General features: G+C 39.5%; 1 protein-coding gene across 1 annotated transcript in view; it reads right to left on the bottom strand.

Annotated features, from left to right (window-relative positions):
• TBK1 (TANK binding kinase 1) overlaps positions 1-18511 on the bottom strand; it is a 38978-nt gene extending 20467 nt beyond the window's left edge. The window contains exons 1-6 of the mRNA XM_082666484.1: positions 18441-18511; positions 15888-16005; positions 11793-11933; positions 7908-8037; positions 5639-5820; positions 1079-1239 (exon numbers count right to left, since the gene is read on the bottom strand). Of these exons, the coding sequence (XP_082522610.1) occupies positions 1079-1239; positions 5639-5820; positions 7908-8037; positions 11793-11933; positions 15888-15974 (701 nt within the window). The 5' untranslated portion in view covers positions 15975-16005; positions 18441-18511. The remainder of the gene's footprint in view (positions 1-1078; positions 1240-5638; positions 5821-7907; positions 8038-11792; positions 11934-15887; positions 16006-18440) is intronic.
• Between the last annotated feature and the right edge of the window lie 3385 nt (positions 18512-21896).

The raw sequence follows: 21896 nt of genomic DNA, 5'->3' as shown, positions 1-21896 counted from the left end.
CATGTTTGCTTATAAAGGGCAGGGTCAAACATATATATAAAGTTCTGAGAGAAATGTTAAGATCTAAAAGAATGGTTGAACATGTTAGGCTGTCAAATGAGTTACTTCACTAAACCAAACAATCATAACCTCATAGTTTTATGTGTACATAGGTTGGCTGTTTCTCATAAGGCAAGGTCATTCACTAATTTCTTTTAACATAAAAAGTGTGGCCAATGTATGGATGAATTTTATAATAGATTTCACATCTAAAAATCCATCCCTCTTTTCTTCCATTATTTGGTTTACAGTAGTGACTCTGTACACAGTAATTATTTCCTAATAATTATGTCAGTACATAAATGTATAATGTACTAGTAAAATGCATTCAGGCTTTGGACTGAAACTGCAACACGAAAAAAATGTAATATTACATTAAACGTTATTTTTGAAATGGTTGAAGAAATCAGGTCAGTTCAGGGTAAGAACCGTATTTTTTTTTTTTTTTTTTTTTGCGGTACGCGGGCCCCTCACTGCTGCGTCCCCTCCCGCCGCGGAGCACAGGCTCCGGACGCGCAGGCCCAGTGGCCATGGCCCACGGGCCCAGCCGCTCCGCGGGCATGCGGGACCCCCAGGACCGGGGCACGAACCCACGTTCCCCGCATCGGCAGGTGGACTCCCAACCACTACGCCACCAGGGAAGCCCCTGTATTTCTTTTTGATCCAGTAATGGTTCTAGTACTCCACAGAAGTTCTATTTTTTTTTTTGGTTACATGGAGGAAAAAACCTGATAAGGACACAGAAAACTAAATATACAGTGCACTGAAATAAACTCCAGAAAGCAGTATATTTTTAATATGGATCAAAGACTGGATGCCATTTATGCTTTGTACATAAGATAGTTAAACATGGTATGAAACAGTATGCCTATACACTCTGATAAGGCTGCATTCTTATTAAAAAAACAAATAGCTTAAAATATCAGAAATGATGGCTAGATCAATTTTCAGTAGCGTACCCCTCTAACATGACGAAACAAAATAAGATAGAGATACATTTAAAAAATTATTTCTAATTTTAGATGGAGAAACCACTTACATCACTTCCTTATTCCTACGCGGCCCTTCAAACGGTCTAAATGGCAGTGATCCAGTAGCTGCATGGTAAAATGTTACTCCAATGCTCCAAAGATCAACAGTCGCTCCATATTTCTTCTGATGATCTTTTCTCAGCACTGCTCTCTCATACATATCAGGATGCTTTAAAAAGAAAAGAAAAAGCTACTAACTTGTGTTCTATAATACATTACACAAAAATGGGTATTCAATGATGCCTGGAAATTCTATTATATTTTCCTAATTATTTCACTTTCCCAATCTGAAGAGGCTATTTCACATCTTGCCCGTTCTCCTCAAACCTCCAACACCGTCTCCTTCGACCCTCAATTTTCATGACCTCACTTCATAATTCAATGAGGAAATGGAAGAAATCAGAGATCAACTCTCCCTTATGTCTGTTACCAAATACCAACCTACCTGAATCTGTGTCCAGAGCTAAGCCTACTTTCCAGTTATAATGGAACTGCTCCTATCAAAGGCTAACTTTCCCATCTGTGTTGTGGGGCCCATCATATCATCTCACCAATTCTAGAAATCAATTCCTGTAACTACCACTTTTATTTTATGCATCAATTTCCCTTCGTATGGATCACTCCTTTCAGCGTACACACATGCTTTAATATCTCCCATTTAAAAAAAAACCGTAAATAGACCCCCTTGTAGCTATCACCCAAATCTCTGCTTCCCTCCATAGCAAAACTCAAAATAGCTGTCCACACTTACAACTGCCTTATTTCCTCATCTCCCATTCAAGCCTATGGCATTAAATATTACCTATATCCTTTAACTCCCCAAACTATCTCTTGTCCTGGGCTCTGGATTCATATATCCTACTGTTTTCTTGAATGTCTAAAAGGTAGCTTAAATTTAAGGTATCCAAAATAGATCCTTGGTCTTCTGACTCAAACCTGTTTCCTTCTAATCTTTATCCTTTAAGTAAATGGTACCATCATCTACCCAGTCGCTCATACCCAAAACATATCAGGCAGCCTTGACTCCTCTCCCTCATCTCTCACATGCAATCCAGCTGAGCAAGTCATATAGGCTCTGAGATGAAAATTTAATTTTCTAGAATTAATTCGGAGGACTAGCCTGACTAGGTACACTGGGGGATACAGCAACTGAGACAAGTAGCTGGTCTGATGTTAAACACACGTCCTTAAGCACAGAATACACTATGATACAGTTGTGGAGAACAGGTGGAACTTATAGGGCATGGCTTAGGAGCTTACAGATCCAGACAGAGACTGTGATGGACATTAAGCTCTGCAGAGGACAACCAGAGGTCATACATGCTTAGCCTCGTGACATTTGTCTTTATGTTAGTTATGCGCTGGAACTTAAAAGATTTTTCGAAGATAAAGCTACAAGAGTGTACTCTCGATCAAAGTAGAGTCATCTCCCAAATGATGCCAAACGAAAACAATGCCTTACGACATTGTGGTATTTGGCAGTGACCCAAGGGACTGGGAACCCATGCAGATAACAGTGATGGGAGGGTGTTTCTAAATGATGCAGTTTATGAATCTGACTCTCAAAGGGTCACAAGCCCTGGATTATTATTTTTTGGGGGGATGGGTGGGACTCTTTTGGGAAATACATTTTAATGAGAAATCAGAAGAGGTGATAAGCATGAGGAGCTTAAGTGAGTGTCCCAACATGCCTACCAGACACATGGGGGCTGAGTGGTCTTGCTGGTTCTGTGGCAGAGCACCTAAAGCAACTACTGGCCAAAGAAGCGCTGGCCAGACCTTTGACCCAGCAGCCAGTACTTAGTGTATCAAGGTGCTGTGAAGAGGCCAAGAGTACCTGGACATGCCTGATATCTTCTGGAACATGAGGCCGCCAACCTGGGAAGAGGAGATACAGCGATTCTAGAAGGAGACAAAGGGGGACCTCCTCAAACGGTGCAATAATACACTGCCTGATTGGTACAGCTGGAAGGCCTTCCCTGGGCAGTGACGGACTGATTGTGGCCTGACACATGCTGGTCTGACGTATCTGTGCCCAGTGGCACTGTCTCAAATGTGCTACTTGTACTTGTGTAGGGATCAGTATTACTGGGCCTGGGCGTCTGCATCTGAGATAGGAGCATAAGGACAAACCTACTGCAAGTTCTCAGATATTATTAAGATAGCCATCATATTAAAAATGGCAGAAGAAAAAATGCTGGTGTTTCCTTTGGTCTTTAACACACAAAAAGGAGAAGATTCAACATCTGGTCTGGGAATTCCAAAATGAGAAAAGTTTTCATTTAAATACATAAATATTTCTAGATTGCTGAGCTTCAGGCCATTATGTGTCTCATTTTATAACTGTGGTGTACTGTATTAGAAAACAGGGCTGGGCATAATCTGAAATAGGAAAAACAGATCCGAGTAAAATTTTAGCCAAGAGAACAGCATGGACTTGGAGTAAATTTATTTAATAATTTAAATAATGTTTAAATGTTTCGTTCTTTCCATTTTAAAAGTCTGTTAGAGGCAAAAGCTAACCTGTGGTCCTAGGAGAATATGTGAAAGACTGACAGTTGGTAATAGGGATCAACCTCATGAACGCTAGTACTGTACTGCTGTTTGGTTTTTTTGGTTATCACAGTAACTGGGAAGGGCTACTGGTACTTAGTGGGCAGAGACCAGAGATGAGAGACATCCTGTCAAATATGAAACAGTTCTGAAAAATAAGCTTCTGACATCCTGCATGACTTTTGAATATCTTGCCAGATATTTGTGCAGGAAAGAGGTTTATAATGATCTCAGTTTGTTTTATATATAAACAATGTATTTTTGTACATAAAGTAAACAACGTATTTTTGCAGCTACAGGAATGCAGTACATGTAAATCTACTTTGTTTAGTTAGAAACTTTATCAAGAATTATTCACTGCTTTGGAAAATCATGTCAGTGACAACACAACACCTGTGATATGTGACTCACCAATACAACATACAAGTTATCACTGCACGTGCACTGGAGGTGTTATTACATACAGGTGAAAGCGTCTGATTACTTACGTTTTCTGCCAGTGAAGGTGTTCCTAAACTTTTACATATTAACTATCTATGATTTTTATTATATTTTCCTTTATATTATTATTAAGATACTATGCTATTCTTTTAATTAGATATGCAGGTGATTATATTATCTAAGAATTTCTTTTTAAGATACTGAAAAGAACATTGTAAAACATTTATTATAAAAAGGGGGCGATCATACACGGTAGAAACCACTAGCCTGTATGCTCCGGCTGCCTTCTGCTTACTTCTCCAATTCCAACTCCTACCACCTGCCTCTTCACTCACTAAATTGCAGCTATTCTGTCATCCTCCCTGTTTCTCAAACATCCAAGGTCATTCTTATTTCTAGGCCTTTGCAGTTGCTTGTAATGCTTTTCCCCTAAATCTCTGCATGGCTTGCTTCTTTTTATCATTTAAGTGTCAGTTCACTTAGGACTGAAAGGAGGCTTCCCCCAGCTATCTTCCTCCTGCTAGTCACTATTTTATTACCTAATATTGTCTTTCCAACACTTTAATTATCTGAATTTATCTTATTTACTTGTCTGTTGTCCTCACTAGATTGTGGGTTCCATAAGAGCAGAAATCATGTACATTTGGTTCATCGCAGAAGTCCCAGTTCCTAGAACAGTGCCTGGTACCTAAATAACTGTTGGATGAATGTAATCCATTTTTAGGTATTCTTAATAAAGACTATCAAAATATAATAGATTAATTTGGGGAGATATATTGATAGAACAAGACATCTTAATTCATGCCAGACTTAGTATAATCTGAATAAAGCTATGGGGCCAGGTAGACTTTATTCATGTTAAGATTACAATGGCAGAATCCAGTTGGAAAAAAAGTCACAGATTCTAAGACTTTTAAAACAAAACCCAGAGCCATGAGCAATTAGTGATAGCTGTATATTATAAACTTCCTGATTACAAGTTAAATATACTTATTTTTCAGTGTCTTTTCTTAAGTGTTTCAAATGTTTACTAACTTCACACAAACACATCTACATAATCTGTTTCAACCACAGAGCTTTTCTAGTTTTCTAGCATTTCAAATTAGATCTTTTAGAGGCATTCAATTTTATGTGTGTTTCTAACAACTATTCTTTTCGTCTTTCAATAACCAACCTCCCTGAAGAGAATCTTCTGCTTCAGAATTATAATGAAGTTTCCTCTACAGGGAAGAGTACTATAACAAGCTTGTAATGTATTAACTGCTCTGTTCCAAATAAGGAAGCCTTTACTAGTTAGATGTTTCTGGAGTGTACAGACAGTTCTTTCTTTTAATATAGATGAATAACATTAGTAAAATTATTTAAGATTATTATAAAACTTGTAAGAATTTTTAACAGAAATAACCCCCGAGAAACCGATATTTAATACCTCATTACAAACCATATTCATTAGAATAGAAAATTTAATTTTTGCCATAAAAGTTGACATTTCATAGTGAACTGGTTGACCAATTATCCATATTTACAATATATCCAACTTCTTTAAATAAAATTATTAGTGATACATGACTTACCAAATATTCTTCTGTGCCATACAGAGAAACAAACTGCTCATCATCTTCTAATTCTCTAGCTGCACCAAAATCTGTGAGTTTGTACACAGACTGTCCGTCTTCCCCTATTACACGCATGATATTTCCTGGCTTAATATCACGGTGAACTATGCCATTTTCTCGGAGATGATTCATTCCACCCACTTCAACAATAAATATAAAACACAGGAAATCATAATGTAGGTATCTATGCATATGTATGTGTGCATCAGACTCACTAATTAACATTAATTCATTTTCACTCAGTGTAAGTTTTTACATAAGTTGGTCCAAAGTCATTTTAATCAAAGAAGTAACAGATTATACTTATATTTTGTACTCCATGTTTGAGTAATGAGGAGTTTTAGAATGATAAGGACCAATATGGTCTAAGGAAGAGTCCAATCTCTCTTAAACACTATCAAGAAAATGGAACACAACAGTCTTAAGCCTATGACCTCCAGAATTACTTTTGGTTATACACCTGTGGGCCATCTGCTTAAACTTAAGAATGAAGATTCCCAAGAAAGATAATCTTTCACCACAATTTTACATTTTTACCTTGGGAAAAAAATTCCACAAAAGAGTAAACTGGACTCAATACATAATATAGTAAAAAAAAAAGTAATAGAAGGAGGCAAAGTGTCAGACTTGTTTCCACAAAAATATATTTCTCATATGCTTAGTGCTCTTCTAAAAATGCCATTTTCTTTTCTTTCTTTTTTTTTTTTTTAAGGACAAAGGTGGCAAAACTGCTGAAATTAAGCTGTTTGGGCTAACTGACATGCAATGTCACAGAGTGATAGTCTGAAACATTTGTTTGACAGCTGACAGATGAATGTCCAAGCATGACATATAAAAATAAGTTTAGGGGTATCAACAATCAATTACGAAAGCTCAGAACTACCAGTATACTTAGGAAGGCATCAATCATCTATAACTTCTATTTGATTTACGAGGCTGTAGCATATATTGCTTCTTTTTCATTTTACCCTCACCTAAGTAGTCTCTACTGCTTCCAGTGTCAAGTTCAAGAATTCCCACTAACCTCATACTTTATCACTGGGCTTTTCCTATTCTTCGAATATTGATTCATTTCTTTCCAAGAAGATATTATTCCCTTTGTTTGCCATATATTTTTTAATAACAGCTTTGATGAGATAAAATTTACATACCATAAAACTCATTTTTTAAAGTAGTTAAGAGTCACAGCGTGTACAACCGTCACCACCAATTTCAGAACACTTCCATTACGCCAAAAAGAACCTCACGTCTATTAGCAGTCACTCCTCGACTCCACCCTCCCCTCAAGGCCCTGACCATTCCTCTGCTTTCTCTCTCTATGGATCTGCCTATTCCGGACATTTCACGTAAACGGAATCATACAAATATTGTGGCCTTTTGTGTCTGGCATTTTTCACTAAGCATTTTTCAGGTTATATCCATATTATAGCATGTATCACTACTTCACTCTTGTAATGAACAAATAATATTCCATTGTATGGATATACCACATTTTGTTTACCTATTCATCAGTTGATGGATACTGGGCTACTTCCTTTTTTTTTTGGTTATTATAAATACTGGTACAAGTTTTTGTGTGGATTTTAAATTCTTTTAGATAAACACCTACTAGCGGAATTGCTAAGTCATGTGGTAATTCTGTTTAACCTTTTGAGGAACTGTCAGACTGCTGTCCAAAGAGGCTGCACATTTTTACACCACCACCAACAGTATATGAGGGGTTCAATTTCTCCACAGCCTCGTCAACACTTGGTTCTGTTTTGTCTTCTTGATTTTAGCCATCCTAGTGGGTGTGTAGTGGCAGCTCTTAATTGTTTTGACTGGTATTTCTCTAACAACTAATGACCTTTCTATATACTTGCTGGCCATTTGTATATCTTGTTTGGAGAAATGTCTATCAAATCCTTTGCCCATTTTTAAATTGGGTTGTCTTTTTATTGTTTTGTTGGGATAAAAATTCCTCATCAGATGTACAGTTTGCAAATATTTTCTCTCATTTTATGGGTTGTCTTTTTACTTGATGTTGTCCTTTGAAACACAAAAGTTTTTAATGTTGATGAAACTTATCTATCTTTTTTCTTTTTGTACTTGTGCTTTTGGTGTCATATCTAAGAAAGCACTCCATAAAGGTCTTTGGCTTTGAATGTAAGAAATTTATTTTTTAAAATTCTTATGTCATTAAGTTATATATACACACATATATAATCATATAAATAAACAAACATACCCACATCTCGCAAAACAATTAAAAATTCAGACTCTGGTAGTCCATAGGCATTACATGGTTCTTCTAAAACAGTGTATAAACTTCCACATGGACAAAATTCCATAATAAGTACTTTATGTCTCGTTGTTACCTGAAAAAAAAAATCACTGATTGGGGCTCAATATAAAAAATAAATTTTTATTATATGCCAATACTTACCTGATTTCATTTAAAAGTTGGATTTACTACAATAATGAAGGCACTTTAAATTGCTTTTTACCTGGGGTTTGTTAAATATTTGTTGACTGTACAGATGAGAATTAACATCTTCTAAATTCATATTAAAATTGGATTTGTCAGGCTTCCCTGGTGGTGCAGTGGTTAAGAATCTGCCAATGCAGGGGACACGGGTTCGAGCCCTGGTCCGGGAAGATCCCACATGCCACAGAGCAACTAAGACCATGCACCACAACTACTGAGACTGTGCTCTACAGCCCACAAGCCACAACTGCTGAGGCTGCATGCCGCAACTACTGAAGCCCGTGCTCCTAGAGCCTGTGCTCTGCAACAAGAAAAGCCACCGCAATGAGAAGCCCACACACCGCAACAAAAGGTAGCCCCTGATCGCCACGACTAGAGAAAGCCCGCACACAGCAACAAAGACCCAACGCAGCCAAAAATAAATAAATTTAAAAAAAAACAACTGGGTTTGTCTTTGAAGACAAACCACAGCAAGTCTAATTAGAAAATCACTGCTACAATGTTATAATGATTCTTTCAAAATTATGTTTAATTTCTAATTCATAACGTACATTTATTTAGGATATTAGTTCTTCTAACAAATCTCTTAAACTTGAAATTCTTCCTGTGACAAGCACTTTTACTTCAAAGAATGGAGTTCTAGACTTTTTTTTGGCCACGCCTTGCAGCCTGCGGGATCTTAGTTCCCCGACCAGAGATCGAACCCGTGCCCCCTACAGGGGAAGCGTGAAGCCCTAACCACTGGACTGCCAAGGAGTTCCCAGAGTTCTAGCCTTAAAAATAAATAGGTGGCAGAATAGTTGAGTCGTCCTCTTGCAGCAAAGTTCTAGTCTGCTCATATGAATCTGAGCTGCTGATTTGTTTTAAACCTTAATTTTAATGTACCACTGAATATAAGATACATCATCAATTTAATAACAGCTTTATAGAGAAAAAGAAGTATTACCAAATTACAAATACACATTGATTATAAGATACGTGCTCATTTCAGAAACTCAAAAATATGAATGAGACTTAAATCCAGTATTCATCTCCAACTTTTAATTCTTCCTTCCTTTTATAATTCTTTCTACATATCCCCAATATATACCCATAAAATATTTTAAATTTCTCTACGATTGAGTAGTATAAAAGAAATGTTTAAAAAAACTGTTGTTTTGAAAAAATGAAATAATTGAATGCTGATGAATTGAAAATTTGAGAAATACCCATAATCCCAGCACCCAGAGATAATTATGTTAATATTTTGGTGTGTTTCCTTTCAGTCTTTTTTCTATGTATCAAATCTTATTACAGACACATTAACACTTTGTATACCGTACTGTATATATCAAGATCACACTGCAGGGCTTCCGTGGTGGTGCAGTGGTTGAGAATCTGCCTGCTAATGCAAGGGACACGGGTTCGAGCCCTGGTCTGGGAAGATCCCACATGCCGCGGAGCAACTGGGCCCGTGAGCCACAACTACTGAGCCTGCGCGTCTGGAGCCTATGCTCCACAACAAGAGAGGCCCCGATAGTGAGAGGCCTGCACACCGCGATGAAGAGTGGCCCCCGCCTGCCACAACTAGAGAAAGCCCTTGCACAGAAATGAAGACCCAACACAGCCCAAGATAAATAAATAAATAAATAAATAAATTTAAAAAATTAAAAAAAGAAAAAGATCACACTGCATATATATTTTTAATACTGATTTTCTCACAGAACATTATACACAAGCATGCTCCCAGGTGATTGAAATTTGTTAAATATCTCTCTTTATTACTGCTTAACCACTGTGTAGTAAAGAATTAATTTTAGCCAGAGAGGTCCGGTCATTGCCCTTGGCTACTGGGAGGTGATATGCTAGGCTTCTAGAATGTCCTATCTGCTAGAAGTGTCTCTGTCTGTGGGTTTTGGCCATGTGACAGTCTAACAATGTGATTTATGATGGGGATTTTGGACATGCACATCCGTTCCAACTTCCAGAGGAAATGGAGGCTAAAAGTATTATCAGAACCTATGGGAAGGGCTGACTACAGGTCAGCCATGCAGGCAGTATGTGATTGAGCCCCAATAAAAACTTTGCACACCAAAGGCTCAGGTGAGCTTCCAGGGTTGGCAATACTCTGTGCGTATTGCCATGCATCAATGCCAAGAGGATAATGTATCCCTGAGGACAAGGAAGATTCATGTTTGGAACCCTCCTATATTCTGCCCTATGGCCCTATGGATCTCTTCCTTTGGCTAGTTCTGATTTATATCTTTTTGCTATACTAAAATATAAATTATAATGTAAGTACAGTTGACCCTTGAACAAAGCAGGGGTTGGGGCGCTGACCCTCTGCACAGTCGAAAATCTACGCATAACTTTACTGTATCTGTGGTTCCGTACCTACAGATTCAATCAACCTCGGATTGTGTAGTACTGTAGTACATATTTAGTGGAAAAAACGCACATTTTTAAGTGGACCCAGGCAGTTCAAACCTGTGCTGTTCAAGAATCAACTGTACAGTGCTTACCTGAGTTCTGTGAGTCATTCAACATTCTAGCAAATTATCAAATCTGAGGGCAGTCATGGGAAGCCCCAAATGGGTAGCCAGTTGGTCTTAAGGGAAGATAGCCCTGGTGACTCCTGAACCTGCAGCTCGTGTCTCAATGTGCAGTCTGGTGGGGACTTCTGTATCTACCTGCATGGTTTGCCAAACTCCTCTGCAGCTTGCATCAGAAGTTTCGAATAGACTTGGCAGTCTGGAGGGCTATGCTCTTAACCTCGAGTGTAGCTAACTCTGGGTGACTAGCCAAACATTCTAACTTATTTAACCATTCTTTATTATAAACAGGGCAGCAATGAACATTTTTGTGCATAAAATTATAATTTACACTTCTGATTACTTCCTAAGAAGTAATCACTAAAAATGAAATCACTGGGGCTTCCCTGGTGGCGCAGTGGTCGAGAGTCCGCCTGCTGATGCAGGGGACACGGGTTCGTGACCCGGTCCAGGAAGATCCCACATGCTGCGGAGCGGCTGGGCCCGTGAGCCATGGCCCCTGAGCCTGCGTGTTCTGAGCCTGTGCTCCGCAATGGGAGAGGCCACAACAGTGAGAGGCCCGCATACCACAAAAAAAAAAAAAAAAGAAAGAAATCACTGGTATGAGGAGTATAAGCTGCCAAACTGTTTTTCAAAAGGTGTAATTTTATTGATTACCCACACTAACAGGATTTATATTTTTCTAATGACATTTTTATTTTCACTGTTCCCCACTAAAATCAATTCTGTCTTTTACAACTGGACTTCATATATCACTCTCTGGATTCCAAGGATTTTTATTTTTTATAAAGCCTTCTTTGAATTGTTTGACTTTCTCCTTGATCCTTATATAATTATGTCAATTTAACTTTAGCTTTTGTTTTTAGTAATAATACCAGTAACCATATTCTATATTCTTTTATTTCTTATATACTTTTTCTGATTCCATGAGACTTCATTTCCATTGTTATAGCTGCTCAAGAATCTTTGAGAATAAATATTTGGTGGTATGAGCCCTAATTTTCACCATTAAAAAGCCCACTGTTTATAAAACGATTTTTATATTAGATTATTTCTCCCGAATCATAATAACTACAATAAACATGACACCGTTAATTAAAGCTTGACTACTTACCTCCTCTTCAATAGCAAATAATTTGACAATATTTTTGTGATTGAGTTTTTTTAACACTTCAAATTCTCTCATTTGAACATCCACTGGACGAAGAAAGCTTATGTTATTAAATACTTTGATAGCAAATAAGTCACCAGTTTTCTAAGAAAAAGAGAGAAAGGTTTTATTTATTTATAATGTTATAAAGAAGATACAAAAGGTACCATTAGCACTAGATACAGCAATTTATCTTTTTTATAGAACACCCTGAATATTTTTAAGCATTAGGTAATTTGTACTACGACTCCTGACCTTTTTATTTTAAGCTGAAATAAATCAATCAACTGTTCAGTATTTCTTTCAAATTGAATGCTTTGGAATGTAGAAAAGGCTATTTTTTTCATTTTATAAAATAAAGCTTCCTCTCTCTCTCTATATTTATATATATATAAATAAAGCTTCCTTTATTTATATATTTCATATCATAAAGCTTCCTTATGATACACGTGGCAAAGATAGTCATTTACATATCAGAAGAGCTCTAACAGTACCAAATGTGAATGTGTATTTTGAATAAGAAATAGAAAGTGAAACTCACAAGGGTTTCTCCAGGGCCTAACAATTTTTTTTTTTTCTAACAATTTTAAACTAATCAAAGTAGGAAATGAAAGATTAAAAATTATATTCCACATATGCAATTTTTAGTAAGAATCTCAAAGTAAGGCAACTAACTTTAAGATTCCCTAGCTGGGGGCTTCCCTGGTGGCGCAGTGGTTGAGAGTCCGCCTGCCGATGCAGGGGACACGGGTTCATGTCCCGGTCCGGGAAGATCCCACATGCCGCAGAGCAGCTGGGCCCGTGAGCCATGGCCGCTGAGCCTGTGCGTCTGGAGCCTGTGCTCCGCAACGGGAGAGGCCACAACAGTGAGAGGCCCGCGTACCACAAAAAAAAAGATTCCCTAGCTGGACAGAATGTGTATGTATGTGGGGGGGGGGGGGCTGGGATTTGAGAATAAGGTTAAAGCAGACCATCCTCATTGGACTGCACCACTGCTGCCTCGGGTAACCTTCTGCAACTTCACCTAGAGGACTAGGGCAGATTGTTGCTTAGCAGATCATTTCTAAAGGATCAAAGACACTTCCTTTCCTCTACCAAAGCTCTGGCAGCACCCCAACTCTCACTCTCTCATGGCATACTGAAGTAGATTAAACACAGAATTACAATGCAGCCATAGTTGGGAGGGAATCCTAGAGGTACAAAATACATGCTAAATTTCAGGTAAACATTACATTGTCATGGTCTTCATTTAATTAACCTTTCTTTGAGGCTCTCTTCCAGACCCTCCCACCTCTTTCCAGCCACTCAGGCCAGATTCTCTGAATTTAAGCTTACTTTTCCCACAATCCAAGGTTGAACTTGCCTGGAGTTAGTGGAGAGACTATTCGTTTCTCCTGTGAGCTCGGGTTCAAGCATGCCCTGCCTAAAGATGTTTCATGGGTCTCTGTCTTTTAGGACCTCTGTGCTCTTCCTGCTTTGAAGCCCTCTCTACAGCTTCTCACACAGATTCACCACCTACAGCCATCACCCCAGAATTTCATAATCTTCTTCTTAAAACCATTTAGCTGCATCACAGTCTCACTCTTCAAGATCCCTCTTTGGAGACCACCACCTGTGTTATGTGATCACTCCCCACTTTCTCCCCCGCTCCCCCCACACCAAATATCCATATATTCTTTCCAGAGGAGAAGACCCGTTGACTGTTTTCAGACAGTATGAAAATGGAACAACTTAACTAGAGCTCAACTACACTGTTTTCCCATTTGATCAGCCAGGGTAAGGACACTGCCAAATCTATACCACGCAACAGAGAGATTTTTCTTGAGGACAACTGTCTCAAACTTAGTCTGAAATCAGAAGAATCCTAACAGAGGAGCAAGCAGGGAAAAGAACACAATGTTGCAATGTACCCACTATGACCCAGGCCAGTATTTTCCCGCCTTTTGTAGTCTACATCATACCTGTGAGATCACTGGGATATGTGTGGGAATGTCCCATTGTTCCTCTATTCAACTGCACAGTCACCTATCGGTCACTGTCTCTAAATCAAAGCATGATGAATAATATTTAGAGATGCACGTGTACATATATATATACAACGTGCAGGTCAACATGTCCTTCCTACAGCTCTCTCCCCTTTAACTTCACCTCAGTTATCACACACATATACACCCGTCCAGACACAGTAGCAGCTCAAGGCAAATTAATGAAAAAGAGACAGATTAAGTAAGTAATATACTTTGAATAACAAATAGTAAACTTAGGGACCGGGTCACTCTGAGCAGTAACATAAAAGGGTTTAGCTAATATAGTTAAAGATGCTTGAACAAACAGTTATTAAGGGCAAGCAGGATTTGGGGGGTATAGTCCTAAACCCTTGAAATTGATGTCACTGAGAACAAACATGGTTTCTCAAAACACATCCCAGGGAAGACTGCTAGGGACTGAATACTAAACTGGGTGTTAGCAATATTTTAAGTCAGTTCTTATGCCTCTCAAATCCTTATTTGAAGCTTTCAAACTATAGTGGATAAAGAACAGTTTTACTTCCTTTGAAGAAGAACTTCAGGACAGTAGTCTACTCTGTCCTCATTCATTCATTTATTCTTTCAGTCAACAAGCATTTACAGAGTGCCTGCTAAGTGTAGGCACTTACATGAAGGACACTGGATAGCTACGTAAGGAAAGAGGATCAGAAAATGTGAGATATTTACTAGTGCCAGGCACTTTATGCCTCCCTCAATTCCTATCACTACTGACTACCTGTCACTCCATCAGTTTCTAATTTACGTTCCTTCCAATACCACCTTGCTACTAAACCCAACACGCTTCGTGGGCAGGTACAGCACATTATCTGTAGCTCAAATCACTAGGTCCATCATAGTGTCTGACACATACCAAGTGATTACTAAAGTCTGTTAAGTTAACCAGGGTCACAGGAACACAGACGGTCAGGTGCGTCTCACTGCTAAACCCAGAGGTGCCACGCCACCCGTTTTCTCTTCTTGGCACCGTGCACAAAACAAAAACAATTTCTAGGACAGGAATATCCAAGGCTGATCACTATGAATCTGACCAAGGACTGGAAGGTGCGGACAATGCTAGAATTGGAGGTGAAAAAAAGCTAAAAACTGTACGACACTACTTCCGATTCACTCTCTAAGAGCCAGCGGAAACAGCATGCATCTATGAATGTTCATCTCATTGCCACAGACAGAACTGACTGGTGGTCTCAAGGTTACAGAAAAATATAAGGAAACTCCTCCTTCCTAAAATGTTTAGAGCTCCTGTGCTGAATTCACAGTGCTGAAAAACTAGTGAATGATTATTTGCATTATAAAAGGATGTTTTTATTCCATTACTTTTCCAGCTTCCTTCCCAGAATAGAAACTTAAATGATCTTAAATCTCTTCATTTTAAATGACTTTAATTACCTTTTACTTCATCCTCCAATATAGAATCTGACACAAAGTCCTTTTGGTTCTTGAAATGCCTCTGGGATTAGCCCTTTTATTTTATTCTCACTTGCACTAACAAGTTCTGATTACCGGGATATATAGTCTTTTAAACCTGGGCTCCTTGATGATAACCTCACTTTACTCCAATCTACTTTGTAGAATGTTTTACTCTGGGGGCATGAAGCCTTACTACAGCACAGCAGAATCATCTGTGGGTTTCCCTCAAAAATACCCATCTGCTCCTCACCATGCCTCCCTCTATTACCTCCTAACCCAAATCACTGCTGCACTGAACTCGGTCAGTGAGATCACTCACTCACATAGGAGGATTAGGTCGAGGAAAAAACCAAACGGCGCAACACTAATCTTCCCCAGTTCCTTTTTTCAAACAACCTTCTGTTTTTCTCCATTCCCCAACACATGACCTCTGCCACCACTGGGTAGATATTACTGCCTCTGACACAAGCTATACCTTAAGCAACCACAAAAACAGATACTCTCTCTAGACAAATTAATCAAAACCACCAAGTCTCACTTTAGTACAAGTGTGCGTCTCAGAAAACTACATATATGGTGCTTTCACAGTATTCTCTGTACCAACCTTATGTCTTCCACGAAAGACATTTGCAGTAGCTCCTTGGCCTAAAATATCAGATAAAAGCCACAGATGATTAGAAGTGCTCTGCATCTCGGCGTGGTTAGGTGATCCTCTTGTTATACTAAGAGAAAAGAAAAAAAATTGCATGTTTGTTTTCAGGGAATAATACATTTAAGAAACAAATGTTAGCTATTTTTACTCTCAAGAAAGATCACCTATTATTTATTACTAAATCAAAGTGCATAAACAGTCCAAAAAAATCTAACTTTCCAGCAATATTAAAGACTAAAATGCTGCATGAGCTCTGAAAAAACATCAACCAATAACATCTTATATATTCAATTTAATTCACTTATTCACAGGGCTGAAAAAACATCAACTTCCCTTCTAATTTTGTCTGTCAATGAGAGTGATATTGGCCATTTACCTCCTTAAAATGTTTTGAGAGATTAATCAATGATAAATCATATTATAAAGTGTTTTAAAATAAAGTAATAAGGTAAAATACAACAGAAATATAGAAAAAAATTACTTTGTTTCCTTCCAGGGCAGGGCAACACTAATGAAAACAACTGTTGCCATGGCCTAACACTTCTATAACTTAAAACTTCACCTACACAAAGCATGACAATCAGGAAGCAAAGGTGACCTTTCAGCAATAAATTTTGAGATTAACTTAGGGATAGTTTCTTCGACCTCCACGTATATAAATATACACATACTGAATGTGTATTAGCAAGTGTTAAAAAATAAGCAAGGGGAGGCTCAGCATGTATGGGGGCAGGAGGTATATGGAAAACCTCTGCACCTTCGGCTCAATTTTGCTGTGAACTTGAAACTGCTCTAAAAAATAAAGTCTATTAAAAAAAAAAGCACCACTCCAGCCTTGTCCTTCAATATTGAAAAGCTGTAAAAGTATATTGTAAATATTTGAGCTCCATGTTGGAATAAAAATGAGGTATGCTAAATAGCATAAACACTTGTCCCACCATGCCACCTTAAACCTGATGTAACGTCAGGCTGAATCAAAACAGATCTTGCTCTCCCTTCATAGTAAGTTAGAATGGACTAGGTATTCAGTGATGAATTAACGACTGCCAATATTCCAAGTAGGGTTAAGTACACAAAGAATGGCCAGGGGTCCAAATTTCACCAATCTTTGATATACTCAGAGAGATGTATATAATTTTACCACCCATCTAATTCAGATAAGGGAATTTTACATACAGCAACTTACTGGAAATAAGCAATAAAAATACGATTCCTTTTTCAAAATATGAAATACACATTTGTCAGCTACTGAGATAATAATAAACTTCTCAAATATCTTTTCAATAATATTTTCAAATACTTCTCAATATGAAAAGCTTTGCTCATTAATGTAACTGTTGCTTGAGATAACTATAATTGGCAAATAATATCATTAAGTATCTATCTATACCTAGTGGGTAATATAAAACACATTTATCAGCTAAGATATCTGCTCTCTATATGCAGAAATTAAACTATGGTGTCACAATGATCTGGGAAATGTCTTTTGAAATTATCTTCCAATAACCCCACAATAACTGCATACTAAAACGTGACTCAGCACACCCAGAAGGTACTTGCTATATAAATCATTCCAAAATTTGGACACAATATAGGCAGGCAATCAACAAGTATGAGACTGGTAATCCTGCCTTAAGTCTACTTCCTTATGCTGTCCAAAATGAAAGTTACCATCTGTCCATAGATGAAAACAGGCTTGGTGACGCTGCATATGGACAAAGTTCCAGGATTTCCAAACCCTACCACTAAGTGAATCATTTATTAAACAGATATTATATTCAGCGTTCTTCAGGGAAAAAAGTCGGTCTTTGGTTATGCATTTGACAATTACTGGGTAGAACTTGTTCTGAGGCCACCTACTAAAAATGCCTGGGAAACGGATTGGAAATTACACTCATAAGCTACGTCCCAAAGGAAAGGTTTGGGCATTTGCATTATACGTGTGTACATTAAAAACGTCTTTGGCTTCTGGCTTCCGGCGAGTCAACCCCCGCTTCACTAAAACACGTCTCTTTTCAATCGTCTGAAAAAAAATCAAACGATTTAAACACTGCCAATAGCGTCCACGCTCGGAAAGAGGGGTAGAAAGCGGCCAGCCTAACTCCAAGGGAGAGGGACATCCGCCTGTCCCGGCGGCCAGGGCCCAACCCCGGTAACAGACACATCCTCTTTCTCGGTTGCCCAGCGCCACCAGACCAGGGAGGGTCCGAGTCAGACAGCCGGCCGTAGGACGAGGAGTCCAGACGCAGGGGACGGGCCCGCGCGACCATTCCGGCCGGCTTCGCACGCCCCGGACACCCGGGAGGCGATGTCAGCCCAACCAGAGTCGGGGAGGGCTCGGCCTGGGGTCCCGCTGTGCTCCTCCGGTTGCCCGCCCCGCCCCCGCCCTGACTCAGCATCCCAGTTTCCCACTGGGGGTGGGAGCGCTCCGTGAGGGCCGTGCCCGGCTCAGCAGCCCGTGCCCCACGCGCCTTTGGCCTCTCCGCCCCCGCCCGCCCCGCTTACCTCGCCGGGTCTCCGCCGCGCCACCGCCAGCGGGCTCCCGCGGCCTCCTTGTGCCTCAGGCCACTTCCGGCTTCGCGAGCACGGGCCGGGGGTCACGTGACCGACGGCCGGCGTGCGGGTGCGGATGCGCGTGCGCACTTCCGGCGCACCGATCTGGGCCTCGGCCTCTGCTGCCAACGCTCCTCCCTCGCCCGGCTCTCCGAGGCCTCTGTGGGGCGGGCCGAGAGGCTGTGGGGCGTTTGGACCTCGTCACACCCTCTGCCTGTCCCCTCTTACTCTGAGGGTGAAGCCGGAGAGCCCTGCGCAGTGAGCGCAAGGATTCAGATTCCAACTGCGAACCCGCCCCGTCCCCGGCAGCCAAAGGCGGAGTGAGGTGATAGTGGGACAGACGGTGGACGGGTGATTACAAACATGCAAATAATCACGGGTGTGCAGAATGCTGGACACTTGAGGGGACATCGCTGGAGGATCATACTCTGCAGGGATAGATTCGTATGTATCTTAAAGACCACATTGGCTGCAGGGGAGCCAGATTATCGGCTGCGAGTAATTCGGACGTGAGATTCTTAATGTAAATAAGCTCATTTAATTCCCTCTTTTTAGACGGTATTTTGGAAAATGGCAATACTGGAGAATCTAGGGACTAAAATCAGGTCCCCTTGCAGTATTCGTGCCGCTAGGATCTCAAGCAGCTATTCCCGAGTGATCCTTGTTGCCCACTGACAGAATTGCAGCCCTTCTCAGCGTAACGAGAGGCAGAGAGGCCGAAGAGACCTCTGCAGATAAGGGCTAAATTTCTGAGTGAGGGAGGCGGAAGGAGGGAGTTCTTCTCAGATGAGAACTATAGGAGCCGGCAGTGAAATAGGAAGCTATGGCAGAGTGGTTAAGAGCAGAGGCTTTTGAATGGAATAGACCTAGGGTTGCAGTCCCAGCTCTCCCTGCCAAATACTGACTTTAAGTCATTTTTTAAAAAACCTCTGTAAGCCTGTTTAATCACATATCATATATACAGTGGAGATAAGACCACTGTAATGCTTGTTACAAAGGAATTGATTAAACCTTTAAACAATGTTTAAGTGATGGAATCATTCTACTGTAACAACAATCTATTCACTGCTTACATTCCCACCAATTTTAGTTGTCCCCTATCTAATGCCAAGAAGAGAACCTGTCCAAGTTCCTTATAACTCACATCTCAAAGGTGAATGGGAGAAAATGTGATTAGCTGAAGGCCTTGATTCACATGTTTACCACGAGTGAGGAACACTGAAATACATTTTCTTAAAGATCAAGCCGTTTGTGAACCAATTAATATTAGTATTTAAGATTTAAATAAACTGTTAGGCACAGAACTATACCAGGCCTCATAAAACTCTTGTAGTTCCATAGTTAAGTCATACAAATCGCTCAGTCTTACTGCCTCAATGAGGCTGTTAACAGATGAGATTCACCCTTGAGACAATTATTTGGGTGTTTGCTTTTGGAGACTAAGAACAATACAGAAAAGGTAATTCATGGTGGAACAGTTTCCTAATTGCTATGGTACTCCCTAAGTAAAGTGCGCTAGGCAACTTCAGGGAAGGAAGGTGGGAATTATTACACATGATTAGATAACATGAAGTTCTAATTTCTGTTACAGACTCTTAATTCCCACGTTTTGATTTCTCTTAGCTCTGAAAACTTGTTAATCTCCTGAAGGGCTTTAAAGAACCAGGGGAAAAGGAGGTGTTGCCTTTACATACACGGAATAAACAGTACAATAACAATAGCTATTATCAAGGCTTCATTTGCAGATGCTGTAGTAAGCTCTTTTCATGTTTAACTTACTGAATTCTTAGTTATGAGGTAGTTATCATTATTTCCCCCACTTTACAGATGGGGAAACTGGGGCAGGGAGAAGTTATTTAACCTGCTCAAGTAACTGCTGAAACCAATTACTGGCAGCACTGCTATTTGAACCTACTTAATCTGGATCCTGAGCCTGTCTAAGCTCTTAACTACTATGCTATGCAATTCAGTATACTTTGGACAATTAGTTCAAAGATCACTGCAATAGATGCAATGATCTCTCTCACTGTAAAAGAAACAATTAGCTCTCACTCATCTATTTTTTTTTTTAATTTTTTTTTTTTTTGATAATGAGAAACAATGCCGTATTTTATTTTTTATTTTAATTTTTTTTTGCGGTGCGGGCCTCTCACTGTTGTGGTCTCTCCCGTTGCGGAGCACAGGCTCCGGACGCGCAGGCTCCGGACGCGCAGACTCAGCGGCCATGGCTCATGGGCCCAGCCGCTCCGCGGCATGTGGGATCCTCCCGGACCGGGGCACGAACCCGTGTCCCCTACCTCGACAGGCGGACTCTCAACCACTGCGCCACCAGGGAAGCCCCACTCATCTATTTTTAAAACCATTTTTATTTAAGTACAGTCATCCCTCAGTATCCACAGGGAACTGGTTCCAGGACCTCCACAGATACCAAAATCCTTGGATGCTCTTTTCTTATATAAAATAGCATAGTATTTGCATGTAATCCACGCACATCCTCCCATATACTTTAAATTATCTCTAGAATACTTATAATATCTAACACAACGTAAATGCTATGTAAATGGTTCCCAAGTGCAACAAATTCAAGTTTTGCTTTTTGGAGCTTTCTGGAAGTTTTTTTTCCCAAGTGTTTTTGATCTAAGGTTGGTTGAAACTATGGATGTGGAACCTGCACCTACAGAGGGCTGACTGTATAATATACATTCCACTGATCTATTTTTATAATTAACTGCAACTTAGTTTAGTACCTTTATTCTATGATGTAAGGAAAATATTTATAATCTCTTCTGGAATTAACACCAGGAAAAGATTTATGTGCAAAATTTTGAATACAATTTTAGGGAATTTAGAAGACCACTGAAGCCCATCCATGAAACCTCTAGGGACCATATGGGCCAAAGGTTTAAAAAAACCCTCAACCACCCTAAAACCTTACTTGGGCTTTTAAAATTTAAACTTAAATGATGGCTATAGTAAGTGTGCTGCTCAGTTTTGTCCACCGTTTCTTAATTTTCCAATACTACTACTGATATTATTTGTCTTCTTGGTTTCCTGCATAGTCATGAATAAAAATGGGGGAAGGCAGGGGAACTAAACGGGCAGCTACTACTTACAAGCATCATAAACACATAGGTATATTGTGCCCTAAGTAAATCTAGTAAGATGGAAAATATTAGATTTTTAATTCTATCAACATACTGACACAGGCTTTTTCTAGTTCACTTAAAAAAAGGATTCTGAATTATTTAATAGAACTAAGTCACATGTAATCTTTTAGGAGCATAATTAAATAAATCATCCATACACTTATATGTGCAATCCTTTAAATGGGAAATCAGGGAGAGATGAGAAAATAAGACTCCAGTATTTATAATAATTCCAAAGAAGACTCAGTAGATTTCACTACGT

The sequence above is a fragment of the Grampus griseus genome (assembly GCF_964374135.1).
Source record: "Grampus griseus genome assembly, chromosome: 11".
Lineage (NCBI taxonomy): Eukaryota > Metazoa > Chordata > Mammalia > Artiodactyla > Delphinidae > Grampus > Grampus griseus.
This window is presented reverse-complemented; position numbering and strand designations above follow the sequence as displayed.